The following is a 19,347-nucleotide window of genomic DNA, read 5'->3' on the forward strand; positions in this document are numbered from 1 at the left end:
TACTGGAAAAGGTGGTAATTAAAAAATAAAAAGCCCATTAACTCCTGGTGGTTTTACAGTATGTTCAAACTGGAAGAATAAAAACAAACCAACACCTCAGACAGGACATCGAGCAGAGCTGTCAAACTTAACTTCCCTAAGGGCCAGACTAGAAACAGAGAATCACATTAAGGGCCAGTACAGTTGCATTGTACAGTTTATTGATATGCTTTTATTTAAGAGAAAAGTCAAATATCTTTCACTGTATTGTTGCACGTCTCATATTGTCTTCTCACTTCCGGTTTGGTCGACATAAAGCCCTAAAAAAAGTTCCTTAGCCATCATAGGAAAAAAACTGCCAAAAAGGTCACAAAAGCAATAAAAGTGTAGAAAAAGTGCCCCAAAAAAACGGCAAAAAGTGCCCCAAAAAAGTAAAAAAAAAGAAAGTGGCACAAAGGTTGAACAAGTGACAAAAACTAGGTGGGCCAAAATTCATTGAGAACCTAAATTGATGTGGGCCAGATTAAAGTCTGCGAGGGGCCAAATTTGGCCCTCAGGCCTTGAGTTTGACACATGTGACATAAGAGCATCAAAGCAAATCCTGATTTAGTTCAGTTTATACACACACACACACACACACACACACACACACACACACACACACACACACACACACACACACACACACACACACACACACACACACACACACACACACACACACACACACACACACACACACACACACACACACACACACACACACACACACACACACACACACACACATTTCAGCTCCAGTGTTATAAACTGTAGCAGCATTATTACAATCATTTCATATTTGCATCATCATACTTTCAAGCGTTCCCATTATGGATATGACCACCAACTCCCATATGTCGATCACTTGTGCGTAATCTGCATAACACTTTTATTTACATCATATAAACATCAGCTGTTCTGTCTCCTTTAAAATGTGAGAAAGTATTAGAAACATGACACGTTAAAAGTACTTCGACACAGTTTGGGAATTATGATTCGACACCTCGAAGAGATTATAAGGGGGGCAGTGCTGACTGCAGAAATAACACTAATTAATGTACGCTAATTAATGTACAATAATTAATGTCACTTTTATATTCAAGCTGAGAAAACATCTTATTCATGTGAGATCCATATCACATGGGCAGCTATATTAACCCTTGTGTTGTCTTCCCGTTGTCCATTATTTGAATGTTTTGTCACTTTTTCTGATGTTTTTTGTCAATTTCTTCTGCGTTTTTCTTTTTTTTGGGTTGACTTTGTTGTTTTTTTCAATGTTCTTTTATCATTGTTTTTTACAAGTGCTATACAATTGAATAAAACACTCAAATGTAACGGAAGTAGTGGACTGATCATTTATTTTACTTGTGAAGGGAACCATCCACGTTATTTTTTTCTTGACTATTTGGTTGAAAGAAAGCCAGATTTCTGATATAGAAATGTTTTGAAAATGGATCAAATTTGACCCGAGGACAACAGGAGGGTTAAATACAAGTCGCGTATGCGTATATATATATATATATATATATATATATCAGTCAGTCAATCTAAATTAGGTCACCGTGTTATTTTACCAAACATGGTGAATAAAAACTAGGACTGGATACAAAATTGGGCGCAACTCAGGATGGAAACTATGGGGTGGGAGAGTTGGCAGCAGCCAGAAAAATGGCATCATAATTACAGGTGAAAAGAAAGATGCATAGAATACGACGACGCACGTCTTTGGTATGTTAAAAACGATCATACTGTACAAGCACAATTAATCTGTGGCTCAAAGGTCTGTGACACAACTGGAATCTGACGAACTCTTTGAACTTTTAGCAAAGAGACGAAGAAGATCTAAATAAATAAACTCCATAATTAAAAACAAATAAATGTGGCGGATTGCATCAATATATAAAGGAATGTCTTGACTACTGAATGGAAAACAGCCGAGAGGTTGGAGAGAGCAGTAAGCACACAGGAAATGTGAAACTACAACAGGATGAGTGGAAATAAAAAGAAATAGCGTGGACTGTTTACCAGCTGATTCGCTTCGACTGGTCCCACGCTCACAGAGTGCCCTCAGTTTCAAAATAAAAGTCATGGTGCTACATTTTAGATCACAGAAAGTCTGCACTTTAAGTTTCGCTCAATCATATACTCTGAAAATGTTTTTTATGTACGTATGTATGTATAAAAACATTTTGATTAAGGATCATTATGTAGAGAAGGTTGAGAACTTGGCCTCCGTCCCGAGTAAACAGTCTTATTTGAGCCACCTTTTGGACCTGCATAACGTTGTTTCTCAGAAATGGTGACTCATATATATATATATATATATATATATATATATATATATATATATATATATATATATATATATATATATATATATATATATATATATATATATATATATTCACGTTTTTGAATACATATAAACACAAGCTGCCTTTCTTTCTGTGACAGAAAAAAAACCCGATTATTATTATTATTGTGCGTGATTCAGAAGCATCGTTTGCTTTAACAAGGCCGATAACTGAACCGTTACGGTTTAATCACCTTGATACTGAAAGAAGCTCTCGCAATTTGCATGAAAATAGACTTTCTGCAGGCTGGCATAAAAAAATCATATCAATCAATCATCTAAATGCCTTAATTAAAAAAAATAAGGAAAAATCCGACCTTTTAAAGACACCAATTTTTTTCTGAATTAGAATACCCCCACATCCCCACATTCCCTTCACCATACCTAGAGACTGGCATGGTTTTATTTCAGTTAGCCTAATAGATGGTTTGATTTGCATTGATATAGATCTTATTTCAGTTAGCTATTAGGCTAACTGAAATAAAACCATGCCAATCCTGAGATATGGTGAAGAGTATGTGATGATGTGGGGGTATGGTGAAGGGTATGTGATGATGTGGGGGGTATGGTGAAGAGTATGTGATGATGTGGGGGTATGGTGAAGGGTATGTGATGATGTGGGGGTATGGTGAAGGTTATGTGATGATGTGGGGGGTATGGTGAAGGGTATGTGATGATGGGGGGGGTATGGTGAAGAGTATGTGATGATGTGGGGGTATGGTGAAGGGTATGTGATGATGTGGGGGTATGGTGAAGGTTATGTGATGATGTGGGGGGTATGGTGAAGGGTATGTGATGATGTGGGGGTATGGTGAAGGTTATGTGATGATGTGGGGGTATGGTGAAGGTTATGTGATGATGTGGGGGGTATGGTGAAGGGTATGTGATGATGTGGGGGGTATGGTGAAGGGTATGTGATGATGTGGGGGGTATGGTGAAGGGTATGTGATGATGTTGGGGGTATGGTGAAGGGTATGTGATGATGTGGGGGTATGGTGAAGGGTATGTGATGATGTGGGGGGGGTATGGTGAAGGGTATGTGATGATGTGGGGGGTATGGTGAAGGGTATGTGATGATGTGGGGGGTATGGTGAAGGGTATGTGATGATATGGGGGGTATGGTGAAGGGTATGTGATGATGTGGTGAAGGTTATGTGATGATGTGGGGGGGTATGGTGAAGGGTATGTGATGATGTGGGGGGGGTATGGTGAAGGGTATGTGATGATGTGGGGGGGTATGGTGAAGGGTATGTGATGATGTGGGGGGGTATGGTGAAGGGTATGTGATGATGTGGGGGGGTATGGTGAAGGGTATGTGATGATGTGGGGGGGTATGGTGAAGGGTATGTGATGATGTGGGGGTATGGTGAAGGGTATGTGATGATGATGTGGGGGGTATGGTGAAGGGTATGTGATGATGTGGGGGGTATGGTGAAGGGTATGTGATGATGTTGGGGGGTATGGTGAAGGGTATGTGATGATGTGGGGGTATGGTGAAGGGTATGTGATGATGAGGGGGTATGGTGAAGGGTATGTGATGATGAGGGGGGTATGGTGAAGGGTATGTGATGATGTGGGGGGTATGGTGAAGGGTATGTGATGATGAGGGGGTATGGTGAAGGGTATGTGATGATGTGGGGGGTATGGTGAAGGGTATGTGATGATGAGGGGGTATGGTGAAGGGTATGTGATGATGTGGGGGGGGTATGGTGAAGGGTATGTGATGATGTGGGGGTATGGTGAAGGGTATGTGATGATGTGGGGGGACTATTTTAATCCCAAAGGCCAGGGGAACTTTATCAGACATAAACCTCCAAGTATATGTGCGCCTGCTCTACCCACCGATCAACCCGACCACCATTCGAATTACTCTCGAGGAAGGTCCAGAGGGAGGGAAACGTTAGTTTCTTCAATAAATGGTGATGCTGTGGCAAGAGCAGAGTGCTGGATCGTTCTTATTTACACAAACCAGAGGGCTAAAAAAGAGAGGAGAGAAGAAAAACGAAAGCAGCATTAAATATTTACGAGGCACTTGGAAAGCGCAAGTGTTGCGTTCGCCGCGGAGTGATATAAATACACAATGAAATGAAAACAACCAGCATTGTGTTTCTTCCACGTCCGAAAAATACAAGCTAACAAAATAAATAAAAAAAGTTCCAATATTTAGAACGATAAGCGCCGTTCAACACAACTTCATTATACGCTCTCCTTAAATGTAGAAAAGAGAGGAAGGAGATGACAACCCTTCTGCATTTATCGGTCCTTTTAAAATCATCTCTGTTGCATATTCTGGTTGTGCAACATTACTCACCTCGATTACACACACACACACACACACACACACACACGCACGCACGCACACACTTAAGTGAACAATAAGGAGAGGCGTTCCCTGCCACTCCTTTACAAAGAGACAATAACGTTGGTTATTTCCTCAAACAGAAACACAGCGTCAGGTTCAAGCCTTCCTCCGTCAGTTCCAGTCGAGGCGTGGTTTGATTTCCCCAAACACCCTTTTCCTTTTACACCCGTCTCGCCTCCTGTTCCAGCCGCTGCTTCGTCAGGAAGTACTTGAAGAACTCGTACACCGACCAGGCGATGGCGGTGGAGGGCATCTGGTAAATAACGCGGGCTTGGGCCCCTCTGAAGAAAGCCGGCAAACCGCCGAGCCGGTACACGGTCCTGAAGGCGTTGGCCATTCCCGACAAGCGTCCGCTGACGTTCACCGAGTTGAGCGCCACGTTCTCTTGCGTGTTGAGCAGAGTCTTACAGACGTCGAGCGGCGTGGTTATCGCCGCGGAAATGGCTCCCGCTGCCGCCCCCGACACGATGTGGCTGCCGGGGTAGTAAAGTCTGTGCGGGTTCAGCTGTTCCTGCATCAGCTCGTAGGTGATGAAGTGAACGGCCTGGAAGGGGATGTTCATGGTCAGCTGTGTGCTGTAGCTGCGGTAGAAGGCTCCGATTCCCTCGGTGCGCGTTACCGTTTTGAGGCAGTCCCAAAGCCCTCGATACGGCGAGTTGTACATCTGCATCCTCTGCTTCACCACTGAGCCATGGAAGGACACAAGTAGCCGCGTTAGCATGTTTCACCACATACATGTCATATTCGTTTGATACAATTTTATACTTGGCACTTAAAAAAGGACAAATCCAGCGGTAGGGCTAGGCGATATATCAATATTATATCGATATTGTGATATGAGACTAGATATCGTCTTAAATTTTGGATATCGTAATATCGTGATATGACATGAGTGTCTTTTCCTGGTTTTAAAGGCTGCATTACAGTAGAGTGATGTCATTTTCTGAACTTATCAGACACCCACTTAGTCATTATATCCACATTACTGATGATCATTTATCAAAAATCTAAGTGTGAAGATATTTTGTGTATATGTGTATATATATATATATATATATATAACCTGTTTATTATTTATTCATTTGATTTTGCAACTGTTCACTGAAATAGCCGGTTTCTATGAAACTATTTGTGACATGTCATATTTGGCTTTGACTTTGACTGAACTGCTCTCACTTTGCGGGAGAAAATATCGGGATATATATTGTATATCGATATTCAGCCAAAATATATCGGGATATGACTTTTGGTCCATATCGCCCAGCCCTATCCAGCGGTCAGTGTAACGCTTATCAGTTACATTTTCTAAGAAAATATCAAATTTTTCATTTTTTTTTCCCCCACCTTGACAAATAAAACAATTGGATCTTTAACCTGTTCTGTTTTTTATTCAGAGGATCAGAAATTGAGAAAATTACAAAATTGCATCTGAGCTCCAATTATTCAATACTGCCATGGTATTCTCTGTGCAAACCGTTAATTAGCTTATAAAGCTAGTCGTTGGGGCAGAGGATAAAGTAAAAATAAATCACTACACCACTAACAAGGCTCAAAATAGCACCACACTTCCACGGTAGCATAATGAGGGTCCCTACGTGTAAACCGAGAGTTATTAGCCAATTAGCGGTTTGCGCTAAAACTGGTCACATTCGATTAGCATGAAAACATATCCCAGAGAACAGTCGACTCTGTACACGTGTGTTATTTACCCCTAGGTTCATTTTGCACCGGATATCTCCTTTAAGGTCAGGGTTCAAAATTAGCACCATTTTCCAGCCAAATGCTGGTAAAATATGCAAGTGGCTGGTAGATTTGCTTCACTCACCAGCCAAAAAAAACACAATGGTCATCTATTGTCTGGCTGGTAACATTTACATTTACAAGCCACGTGGCTGGTGGACAAAAAAAAGTTAATTTTGAACCCTGCTTAAGGTCAAAAACGAGAAGTGGCTCATTGATGTTTTGTGGGAGAACAATGGAGCTGTACGGCACAGATGAATAAAGTCTACGAAGCATTGGATACACAGAAAATACTTAGCTAGCAGGATTTATTGTTTGTTGTGTTCCTCTCGAGGAATTTGTTGATAATAGTGAAAACATAGAATATAGTGAACTTTATTCTTTAAAAAAAAGGGCACAATGAAATCTCTTTTTCCTACCTTCAGCCGGGTTCATGACTGCATCGTGGAGAACCGTGGCCACGCTACCTGCTAAACCTGTTAAGACGAACAGATGGTGTCAGGTCTGAACTTGTTAAAACAAACTGCCTTTTCAGGTCTGAATAAAAGACGTAAAGTGTTTTATTAAATCAAATTAATTTGTTTCAGATGAGCTTTTATTTTAGTAGAGGTTAGGGTAAATGTTTGGATTTTTCATATTTGGAATATGGTTTCATCTTTTCCATTGTAAACAGGATATGGCAATAAAATGACTTATCCTAACTACACTCCTCTGGGACTTTTATCTTAGCCTAGGGGTAAAAAACAAACAAACAAAAAAGCCGTTAGTATGACGATAATGTGATTTTTGTTGAGACGTGGAAATCCTAGACCGTTAAAAATAATGGACGGAGCTTCCAGGTCTGAAAAGTGATCCAATGCTGAAGCTCCTTAAAGCTGCATTATATTCCATTTCCATTCCTGGAGTCAGCTGGGAACTTAAGGAAAAGTCTGCCGATTGACCACCAGCTCTGCGTAGGCTACTACACATACAGTACGTACGTGCTGACGAACAGCGCCAGAACCCGGAGGTCCGGGTTTACCGCCAGCAAAACTCCACTGGATGACTCGCTTCAGAAGGGTTGAAAATCTGCAACTTTCCCTCTTTAGCGTTTAGCTTAGCTTAGCACTATTGCAACCATAAACAACACTGGCTTAGACGCGTCATCCTCCCCAGCTCCACCCTCTCATAAGGCTTCAAACAACCAAGATGGCGACGGTCAAATTGCCAAACTCAAGGCTTCAAATCGCAGTCCACAATCCAACGGGTGACGTCACGGCTGCTACGTAGGCCTGGAACAATTCAAAATTTTGCTCAGAAATAATTGCGATTAACAATATAATAATAGTATAATTTTTTTTAATTTATTTATTACTTTTTTAAACGAATTAAAGTTTAAATGAATTCCAGGATACATCTTTTGTTATATAAGAAAAATTTTAAAAATACAACATTTATTCCTGTCAATAAAAAACAGAGCATTTATTAATTTCTATGGCTTTAGACGGCTACAGCCAAGGATGTTTGGAGGTGCTATGGCAACAAGTGACAGCTGCCGCTAGCATAGCTTTAGCTTAACAGTCTGACCTATAATCACTTATATAATTACAATTTGGCACATCTAAACAACAGGAACTACGTTAGCATAATGCTAATGAATGACGCCCATTTCCGCTAAAACGTCGTCATTTACGGTAACGTTACTAATTAAACAAAGCACCAGAGTTGATTAAACACCACAGACGGACTAACTACGTTAACTTGAACACACGTAAAAAGGTGCTTCGGACGATTTTTAACATTCAAAAGCCGACTGGACTTGCAACTACGGGCAGGGCGTCCTCTGGAAGGAATCCATAGCATCATAGGCTAGCTAACGTTGGCTAACGTTACTGTTAGGTGCCGCTACGCCGTTATTGTAAACGCGTTTGATGGAGCCAAACAATAGTGTGACCAATCTCATTAAACCTCCACGCAGAGGTCCAGGGTTAGAGTCCGAACTGTGACGATTTCGGACTCTAATGCTTTAATTGCAGTTTTACAAAATAACGGCGATTATGTAAACAAACTGCGGTTAGACAATAATTTATTAACGGTTACAGGCCTACTGCTACAGTACGTCCATTATTTTTTACAGTGTATGGGATTTACGTACCATTGGCTAAATTGCTGTTGCCTCCACTATGCATGACGTCACCCAGTGAGCGTTTGAGCCGTTCGTAGCAGGCGAAGTAGAGCGCGTGTGCGGGTCCCGCTCCCATCATGGTGATGTTGAGGCCCCTCAGGGGTCTGAGGAGCCCCTCCGTCTGCATGATCCTTTTCAGAGCCTGATACACACCCTTGTACTGTGCATTTGGGTCTGGCTGCAGGCTCTGCATCCTGGTCTGGAAAAAAATGAAGACAGATAGTTAAACCATTGTTTATCATTTGCTATCAAGTACTAAAGCTGGGGCTGTGCATGACTGGCACTCAGAGTCAGGTCTGCAACTACTGGAACGGTTATTTTCATTGTTGATTATTTTCTGGATTAATGGATTAGTTGTTTGGTCTCTTAAATGCCAGAAAATGGTGAAAAATGTGGGTCAGTGTTTCCCCAAAAAGCCCAAGATGACATCCTCAAACGTCTTGTTTTGTCCACAACTCAAAGATATTCAGTTTACTGTCACATAGGAGAGAAGAAACTAGAAGATATTCACATTTAAGATGCTGGAATCAGAGAATTTTGTACTTCTTTTTCATAAAAAAAATAACTTAACCGATTAATTTTATCAAAATAGTTGCCAATTATTTAATAGCTGACAGCTAATCGATTCATCTTTGCAACTCTTGTGCAAATAATGTGTCCAACATTCACATCTCGCTTTCACAGACCAACAAGTAATGTTTTTTTTTTAACATAAACACAATATTTCCCAATATAACTGTAACTTCTTTATAGCCGTTTAAGCTTTACGATAACTTAACTTAATATGTTCTTTCTATAAACTTTGAGTATTAGGCATTTGGTTACTGAAGACAAACCTATTTTAGATTGTAAGTGCATGAGATGTTTTATGATCAGGCATTTAGAAAGTTATCACAAAAAAAAAAGAGCACAGTCCAAAGATGCAGATTGAACTGTCTGCGGGTTGCTTTGTACCCAACTTAATTTATCCTTCACATTATCTCTAGAGACAACAATCTGTCCGTTGACCTGAATATAAAGAAAAAACACACTTTTGTCTCTGCCTTCAACAGAACAATGTGATCTGTAGTGCATTAAATGTGATCACACAACACTTAAACTGTGCTACCAAGTTCTGTGTGCCCAAAGATCCCAAATCTGTATCAAGCGGATATGTAATTGATATTTTATTGTTAAGCCGGAGGAAGGAAACCCATGGGAACACGCTGGGGAAGATAGACTCGGCCTGTCTCCTGAGCCAGCGTCACATCTCTTGGCAAATAAAAACATGCTTTGTGGTGTCCTGATAACTTGGCATGGTTGAGTAAAACAAAGAGCTGCCACACAAGAGACGCACATCGCCGCTGCCAAGTACCTACTTACTGTCAGAACAATGTGACGCCCATAGAAATTAAATAGATAGAAAGCCCATTTCCATACAAATCACACCACTGCTGCTGGGTCTAACGTTAGAGGTTCTCTGACCCACTGCTGCTGGGTCTAACGTTAGAGGTTCTCTGACCCACTGCTGCTGGGTCTAACGTTAGAGGTTCTCTGACCCACTGCTGCTGGGTCTAACGTTAGAGGTTCTCTGACCCACTGCTGCTGGGTCTAACGTTAGAGGTTCTCTGACCCACTGCTGCTGGGTCTAATGTTAGAGGTTCTCGGACCCACTGCTGCTGGGTCTAACGTTAGAGGTCCTCTGACCCACTGCTGCTGGGTCTAATGTTAGAGGTTCTCTGACCCACTGCTGCTGGGTCTAATGTTAGAGGTTCTCTGACCCACTGCTGCTGGGTCTAATGTTAGAGGTCTACTGACCCACTGCTGCTGGGTCTAATGTTAGAGGTTCTCTGACCCACTGCTGCTGGGTCTAACGTTAGAGGTTCTCTGACCCACTGCTGCTGGGTCTAACGTTAGAGGTCCTCTGACCCACTGCTGCTGGGTCTAATGTTAGAGGTCCTCTGACCCACTGCTGCTGGGTCTAACGTTAGAGGTTCTCTGACCCACTGCTGCTGGGTCTAACGTTAGAGGTTCTCTGACCCACTGCTGCTGGGTCTAACGTTAGTGGTTCTCTGACCCACTGCTGCTGGGTCTAACGTTAGAGGTTCTCTGACCCACTGCTGCTGGGTCTAACGTTAGAGGTTCTCTGACCCACTGCTGCTGGGTCTAACGTTAGAGGTTCTCTGACCCACTGCTGCTGGGTCTAATGTTAGAGGTTCTCTGACCCACTGCTGCTGGGTCTAACGTTAGCGGTCTGACCCACTGCTGCTGGGTCTAACGTTAGAGGTTCTCTGACCCACTGCTGCTGGGTCTAATGTTAGAGGTCTACTGACCCACTGCTGCTGGGTCTAATGTTAGAGGTTCTCTGACCCACTGCTGCTGGGTCTAACGTTAGTGGTCTGACCCACTGCTGCTGGGTCTAACGTTAGAGGTTCTCTGACCCACTGCTGCTGGGTCTAACGTTAGAGGTTCTCTGACCCACTGCTGCTGGGTCTAATGTTAGTGGTCTGACCCACTGCTGCTGGGTCTAACGTTAGAGGTTCTCTGACCCACTGCTGCTGGGTCTAACGTTAGAGGTTCTCTGACCCACTGCTGCTGGGTCTAACGTTAGTGGTTCTCTGACCCACTGCTGCTGGGTCTAACGTTAGAGGTTCTCTGACCCACTGCTGCTGGGTCTAACGTTAGAGGTCCTCTGAGCTGCGTTGGGCGGCTCTCCTCCCAGCGAGCTGCGACATAGTTTACGGCCACACTGACGCGTATTGTCACTATGACAACTAACAACAATCTGCATTTTGTTGTGAACCAATCAAATGACCACGGGAAACTGTTCAATGGCCTTTCCATCCATTTTACTTATACGGCGACGCCATAACGGGGAACAAATCCATCAAGAGATCATCGTTTGGCCTCCAACAAGTGCTCACTTTAAAGCTGCTCAGAGTAGAGCTGCAAAGATTAATCAAAATGATGATTGATTGCTGCGTAATATGTATTAGAGCAGCAACTAACTTTTTATATTTATTTACCAATTATTGATTTCTCTGCCGATTTTTTTCTCGATTAATCAATTATTTGTTTGGTCTATAAAATGTCAAAATGGTGAAAAATGTCCAAGGTGACGTCTTTAAATGTCTTATTCTGTCCACAACTCAAAAGATAGTGTTTAAAATGTAAATCTACATATTTGAAAGGCTGAAAAATTACTTTAACAATTAATCGATTAATCTACTAACCTTTGCAGCTATGATATCAGGGTTTCTGCAGGTTTCGAAAAGTGAAATTTAAGACTTTTTTTAGACCATTATGAATGAAATTTAAGACCTTTATCACGACATAAAAGTATGAAATGCAGAGTCACAAAATTACTTGCAAAGTAAATAAATGTATTCAAATTGAATAAAAGCGAAACAGAGTAATAATAGTCGGTACATATACAGCAAATTATATTTGGACGAGCGAAAGAAAGAACTACAAGACCACGGAATAAAACCCATTATAAAGCGCTGTGGAAGCACTAGAGGCAGCCTTACATGTAAGACCTGTTTAAAATAATTTAAGACCTAGAACACAATACTTCAGGCCAAAAATTTTGAAATTTTAGACTTTTTTAGACTCCGCGGAAACCCCCGAACGTCCAATGTCTATTTGAACATGTGTTACGATGTGATGGGATACTGTAGCTAGCGTTTTATCCATAATTTATTTGCAAATAAACATTTCAAACATAATGTGAAACCGGTAATAATAGCACCAAATTAAACACGAGCAAAGTCTGCATGAAGACGTCATCAATGTCACCGTCCAACGATGGTTAAAAAACCATTTTAGCATACTAAAAAAAGAAACCCCTCCACCATCTACAGTGCACATCTTCAGCGGTCCCGCCTCTGTGGCGGTTTACTAATCAACCCTTCGGCAAACACACACCCTTTACTGCGCCGGGCGGACTCTAAATGTGCACAACAGCGATAAGATCCCCTCCTTCCATTATCACAGGCTACTCCCCGAGTCCTGCTGCGTCTCCGTCTTTACTGCCAGGTTGAAACATACCGGTTGATTGTTACGACTACCCAAGGGCGTAACTTTGGGTTCAACATTTGGGGGGAGGAGGGGGTTGAGATCTCCAACTATCTAGGGAGGTCCCGGGATATGTCTGCATGTATAAAAAAAAAAAAAAAAAAAAAAAAAAAAAAGACCAAAGAAAATAGAATAAATAGTCGAAAAAAGAACTTGAAAAAGGAGACAAAACCCCCGAAAAAGGCAGCAAATGCCTCGAAAAAAAAACGGTCAAAACACCTTGAAAAAGGCGACAAAAACCCCTCCACCCCCCCCGTAAATTACGTCTATGCGACTACCCACTAAACCAAGTTAAAAACTAGAGTTGTTTCCAATACCATTAACGCAAATGCCTCCGATACCGGCAAACCACGCGAGTCTATGCACCAACCGATACTACGTAATTTAGCCACGAAAACAATTTCTACTGAAGTAGCAGGTTCAGTAAACTGTTTCCACTATTTTCTGGTCAATATTGGCAAGTAACTATTAGTCTATGCAACCATCCGATACTACATAATTTAACCCCAAAAAAAAATCTACTCTAAAGTAGTTTATTTATGTTCCTTTGTTGTTCTGACTGACTGTCAAACTAGATGTCAACTATTAAATTAATCGGCAACTATTTTGATAATCGATTAATCAGTTTGAGTCATTTTTCTAGATATAAAAAAAAAGTTAAATATATAAAGAGTCAAATTGGAAATAAAATTGAATTGATTGAGAAAATCCGTGGCGATACGCAGCAGCCTGATTCTATACCGTTTATTACAAACGTCAGGAATTAAAAAAGGATCAATAGGAAACTGTGCTTAATTCTTACATCAGTTTAGATTCACTGAAATTTCAAAACAGATTCTTTGTAACCTCGAGACATGCACGGACCAAACTGAACGAGCTGGAAGGTTCTTGTGTAAACTTGGGACACCTCAAGAGGAAATGGCAGCAGTGGATTGTGTAATAAAAGAGGGTTCATTTGGAAAGACTATGACTCTGAAACAAAGAGAATATGATGTCTTTTTTTCCCGTGCAGTTTGTTAATTGAGTCTGCCTGTGCCACGTCAGGATTACTGTGAGGGCAGCGTGCCAAATTATCAAAACAAAAAAGTACATTGTTCAGGAAAAACAATAGCTGAGCAGAAGAGGAGGATTGTAGGGGCAAAGTTCACATTTTAAACCAACAGTTTGTGATTTGCTTTTGCAGACGTCGGCCGATTTTTAACAAAGCTCAAAAATAACCAATCATTTAATTCGGTCACTGAACATGAACTTTAACAACAGGCTTCAACTTCAAGATGGCACTCATTAACAAACTAATTAATTGATTTGATTTTTGAACACCGGTCATATAAAGTAAAAGGGATGTAACAATGCATCCTGAACCGGTTAAAAATTGAATGTGTAAAGATTACAACAGGTTGAGATAGAAAAATAGGTCTTTAAAAAAAGGTGCTCTAAGCGATGTCACGCGTTTTTTAGGCTACAACATGTTTTGTCACATGCAACATCTCCTCACTATCAGCTAGCTGCCTGTCCCCTGAACACACTGTAAAAAAAACAGTCTCTAGACAGCCCAGGATCCACAAACGGCAACAACAACAAACTGCGCCAACCTGCTAGGGCTGCTCGATTATGGAAAGAAAAATCATCACGATTATATTGGTCAATATTGAAATCATGATTATTTAACACGATTACTCATTAACATTTGGATATAATGGATAGTGTCCAGGGTATAATCTGTTAGTGTCCTTTATCTCACAGAGAGAGTCTAAAATCAGTTTTACTACTGTGAGTCGGTTCAGCTTTACAGATATCACACATAACGTTACACAGCTAATGAACAGCTCCACAGACATAACACAATGTGCATCTCACATCACATGTTCACTCACTATGACCACTACTACTGTCATTACAAAACACTGGGCCAAAATATCAACAATAATGTCACCGTCAGTGGGCTTATTTGCTAGCTAACCTTAGGAAAAATCCAGCACATAGACGGTACCTTAGAGTAACGTTATGTGAAACAGGTGATTTAACGTCCCTGCTCATTTACATACAGTTTAACAACTAAACTAAATGCTGACTGGGACATTACCATGTTTTTTCATGTTGGTTTTGAGCAGTATGCCTATGCACCCCCACTAAGCTGGAAAACGTTTTAAACAGTAAGTGAACACAGCGTGTCGGGGGAATGCAACGTCTATAGACAGTATACTACAGCGGGGGGGGACCGCAGGGTTAGCTAACGTTAGCTGTTCCCAGACAACTGAGTTGGTTTTGCCTTTTTTTGGTCACCAAACGCTGCTGCCATCTTTACTCGCGCTGAGTTTTTAAATTCCAGCAGATGATAGGACCACGACTTGCCTCCCTGACTGGCTTCGGGAGGGGCGGATGTGTGCGTGTCATTCAGAACACAAGACAAAATAAGAGTGTTCTTGCAAAACAGAAAATGGCAAAATAATCGTTTTTTCTCGATTATAATAATTTGGTGATCGTTGGGAGCCGAAATTGAAATCGAAACTCTATTAATTGCACAGCCCTACAACCTGCACCAGCAAACATAACAAACAGTGTTCCAGCCAATAACCGACAAGAAAGGGTTGGGGGTGGGGGATGTTTTGGGGGGGGTTTAGTGCGCGGAAGGGAGGGAGAGGGGACGAGATGAGGAAGAGGTGAGCTAGCCTCCGTTTCGTTTGGAAATACTTTGAACGTCAACAAGAAGTGCCGTCACCCAACATCGCTTCCAGCACCTTTAAATAAATAAACTAAAAGAAGACGTAGTGACGTCTGAAGTCAAACGAGTGAAACGTAAAGTGGATTACGCTGTAGGACGTTAGTTCATTTATTTATTTATTTGAAAAAGGCTTTTTCTATTTATTTAGTTATTTTGGATGTGGGATTTGTTTTAGAAGTCTAAAAACATCTGTTGTTTTGCACATTTGTCATTTGTCTGCAGCTCATTGTGTAAAATAAAATAGTGAATATTGTGTACTCAAAATAGTAAATCGAGTGTATCGTTAAAATAACATGATTAAGTTAGGAGGGTGGCTGTCATTTCCTCTCTTTCCAGGAAACGAAACAAAACGCTGACATTTGGGCGAATGTGAAAATGAAGCTGACGGTGGCTCAGACTTGGCCTCGGGTTTGACTCCAGGGAGACTTTAGAGCTGCATCGATGAGTTAGGGCGCTCGGACTCGGTGCGATTCTTTATCTGCTTTTAGTGTTTCTAATATTTTAGAAAAAGGCGAACAATGTGAGCAGCTGACAGACAGCGTATGAAGGAGAGCGAGAAGGATGACGATGTCACACAGACGACCAGCGTTGTGTGCTCAGAACAGCTCAGAATATGCGATATATTGCAATTCATTAACTTATTTCCAACTTCAAATTTTTCCCAATTTCAAATTATATCCCCAAAAGGAAACTTTGTCAACATTGGTTTTATCTAAAAAGATAAATTTCTCTGTTTGTTCATCTCACTTCAATTGTATTGCTGCAAAAATCTGATTGTCAAGCAGACAAACTGACCAACACATACATAATAAAAGATCGATACTTGGAGTCTGTGTATTGTTACAGTATTGCCACAGAAAATATTGTGATACTACGCTGTATCGATTTTTTCCCACACCCCTAGTTTCTTCTCTCCTCTGTGACAGTAAACTGAATATCTTTGAGTTGTGGGCAAAACAAGACATTTGAGGACATCATCTTGGGCTTTTTGTTAGTATTTTCTGTAGGGCTGCCACCTCTTAGACGATTAGTTGACTAATCGGTCATTTTGGTCTTAGTCAACTAAGATTTCTTTAGTCGATTAGTCATTTTTTATGCTTATTCATGCTTAATTACTTATTTCCAAGAAACTTCTGAGCACATTTATGGTAAACACAAGATTTAAAGTGGTGCTTTTGCAGGATTAATTGTGGAGAAACTCAGTTTTACAGATGGTTAATTAACTACATTTATATTGTGCTTTTCTAGTCTTAACCACCTCTCAAAGCGCACAGCTCTGTCAATTAAATCAACTAATCGATTAGTCGACAAAATTGTATAAGTGTTAGTCGACTAAGAATTTCTTTAGTCGAGGACAGCCCTAATTTTCTGACAGTTTATATAGACCAAACGACTAATTGATTAATAGAGAAAATAATCGGCAATGATCGCTTAGTTGCAGCGCTTCCCCGTCAATCCTGATTGACACACCGACATCAACACTGACCCACATTTTTCACAATTTTCTGCCATTTTAGAGACTAAACACCTAATCCATCCATCCAGAAAATAATCGACAGATTAATCAACAATGAAAATAATCATTAGTTAGTTGCAGCCCTAGTTTAATAGGCTCACATAATTTCCAAGAGCCCAAGGTGACAACTAACTGTCCAAAACCCAAAGATATTCAGTTTGCAATTTAAAAAAATAAGTCCTCAAATGTCTTGTTTTTTCCACAACTCAAAGATATTCAGTTTACTGTCACATAGGAGAGAAGAAACTAGAACAATAATAACATTTAACAAGCTGTTTTTAAGCTTTACTGTTTTTATTTGATGCCTTTTTGCTGCTTTCTCTTTCTACTATGTGTTGGTCTCATTTTTAACACTGTCACTCTTATGAAAACACTGTGACTTTGTTCTGTAAAAGGTGCCAAATTAAATTAGATAAACTTATTATTATTTTTCTGGGTAACTCATGTCGTTACACTGTATGAAAAAAAAAAAAAAAAAACCTGAGTTAGCATGGAAACGTGGTTACCCAGCAACGAGTTAACTGATAAAAAAAGAGAGAACTTTGCTGTAACCTTGCTGAAATGTGACTTTGGGTAAATAAAGGTGACACTACTGGTAAACGTCCGTTCAGTAGCTATGTTAGCAAAGTTAGGTTACACCGAGAAAGGAACTACGAGAAATAGTAAAACAGTTGCTCGGTTTAGCTCGGTTTTTATTCCGGTTTAATGCGACGTTACAACGTTGAGCCTGCTCAACTAGTTTGTTCAGTCGAAGCAGCCAGGCTGTCGTGTTTTAATCAGCTATGCTAACTAAGGATGGGCAGTTGGGACATCCTACAGCTAACGGTCGTTAGCCAGCCGTTTGCACAGTTAGCAACGTTCTGTGGCTAATAAGTGAATGAGCCGTTGCGGCAAAACAAGTGTGATGTGCCGCTACGCAGCCTCTGTGCACGTTACCTTGACAGAGTCCACGGGGTACATCACCGTGTGCTCCAGTATGCCAGCCACGGCTCCGGCTGTCATGTGGGTCGCCACTGAGACATGAGGTGGCAAGCTCTCGTAATCGCCGCCGTCGCTACCGAAAGGCTCGTCGTCTTTGCTTTTGGTCTGCGACATCTCCAGCGTTGCCACCGCCGGGTCCGAGCTCAACTCCATGCGTGGAGAGCTCTCTCCCCGTCGGTCTTCTGCACAAGATAACACTCAGAGAGGCGTCTGCAGCGACGGCGGCATGGATAACCACAACATCATCTCTACTTACTGGAGTTCCAGCGCCCCTGTGACGTCCACAGCTGGAGGCGTGGCTCGGATATACATGGACCAATCATTTCCAGGATACTCAACAATGGGGCGGGCTCTTGGTTTGAGGCGGCCAATGAAAAGTTTCCGGTGGTAGATTCCTTTGACACTTCACTGAGCTGCTGCCGTGCATGCCTACTTACTTTTCTCTGTTTTTGAATGAGTTTGACAAAAGTTTAATTGCATAGTCCTGCTCGATTAGATAAGTAGGTTTGCTCTCCTTATCAGGCAGCATCTGTTTTTTAATATTACTATGGAACTCGTATAACTCTCCTTTTTCATAAGGACAGCTCCAACTTTTTTCCTCGAATATGGTTTACCAGTTGTTTGAGGAAATATTAAGACCGACAGGCAAATAGCCTTGGGAGGGAAGTAAAAATATTAAAACTACTCTATTACAAGACAAAGTGCTTCACAGTTTTACAAAAGTAAGAGTAACACAAAAAAATATATTTATTCAAGGACTTTGCATCATATTTTTATCAACTGACCATGTGTAGTTTTTTTTTTAACTTAAATCTGTTGTTTTTTATATATATATTTTTTCATATGTTGTCAAAAAAAGTCAATAAAAACAATCTAAAAAAAAATAGAAAAAAGGGGGTAAGACTAATGATTTCATGGAATCGCTTCAAAAAAGTCATTGGGTGTATATAAGGTCGGTATAACTGTCTAAAAATTACCCAAAAATGAGTAAAGTCAAGAAGTTACAAAATAATAAAATGAGCTTAGGCAACAACCTCTCTCACCTGTGACCCTCTTTAATTTGAACACACTGTTCTGCACACATCATCCTTCACGTAACGTACAAAGTCTTACAGCGTGTAAATATCCTGGAGCGAGTAAAGAAGCTTCTTAGCAAAGCACACACATCCTGAATGAGAAGTAGGGCATTGTTAGCAAACTTGTACATAGGCGTATATTTCGGGGTTGGGGGTTGGGGGTTGGGGTGGTGGGGTACCCTCCCAACCCTCCCACCCAAGATTTAAAAGAAGTAGATTTTATTTTTTTAAAGACTATTTTTTGGGGCTTTTCGCTTTATTTCAGAGTGATAGTGGATAGACAGGAAAGGTGGGAGAGAAATGGGGGATGACACGCAGCAAGGGGCCGCAGGTCAGATTCAAACCTGGGCCGCTGC

General features: G+C 41.0%; 1 protein-coding gene across 1 annotated transcript; it reads right to left on the bottom strand.

The window, feature by feature from the left end:
- Positions 1 to 4,091: 4,091 nt before the first annotated feature.
- slc25a37 (solute carrier family 25 member 37) lies at positions 4,092 to 18,309 on the bottom strand. The gene is made up of 4 exons (XM_028578636.1): positions 17,871 to 18,309; positions 8,611 to 8,839; positions 6,896 to 6,952; positions 4,092 to 5,420 (listed from the first exon to the last, which is right to left on the bottom strand). The coding sequence occupies exons 1-4, from the start codon at positions 18,066 to 18,068 to the stop codon at positions 4,897 to 4,899; spliced, it is 1,008 nt and encodes a 335-aa protein (XP_028434437.1). The 5' UTR covers positions 18,069 to 18,309; the 3' UTR covers positions 4,092 to 4,896.
- Between the last annotated feature and the right edge of the window lie 1,038 nt (positions 18,310 to 19,347).

The sequence above is a fragment of the Perca flavescens genome, chromosome 5 (assembly GCF_004354835.1).
Source record: "Perca flavescens isolate YP-PL-M2 chromosome 5, PFLA_1.0, whole genome shotgun sequence".
Lineage (NCBI taxonomy): Eukaryota > Metazoa > Chordata > Actinopteri > Perciformes > Percidae > Perca > Perca flavescens.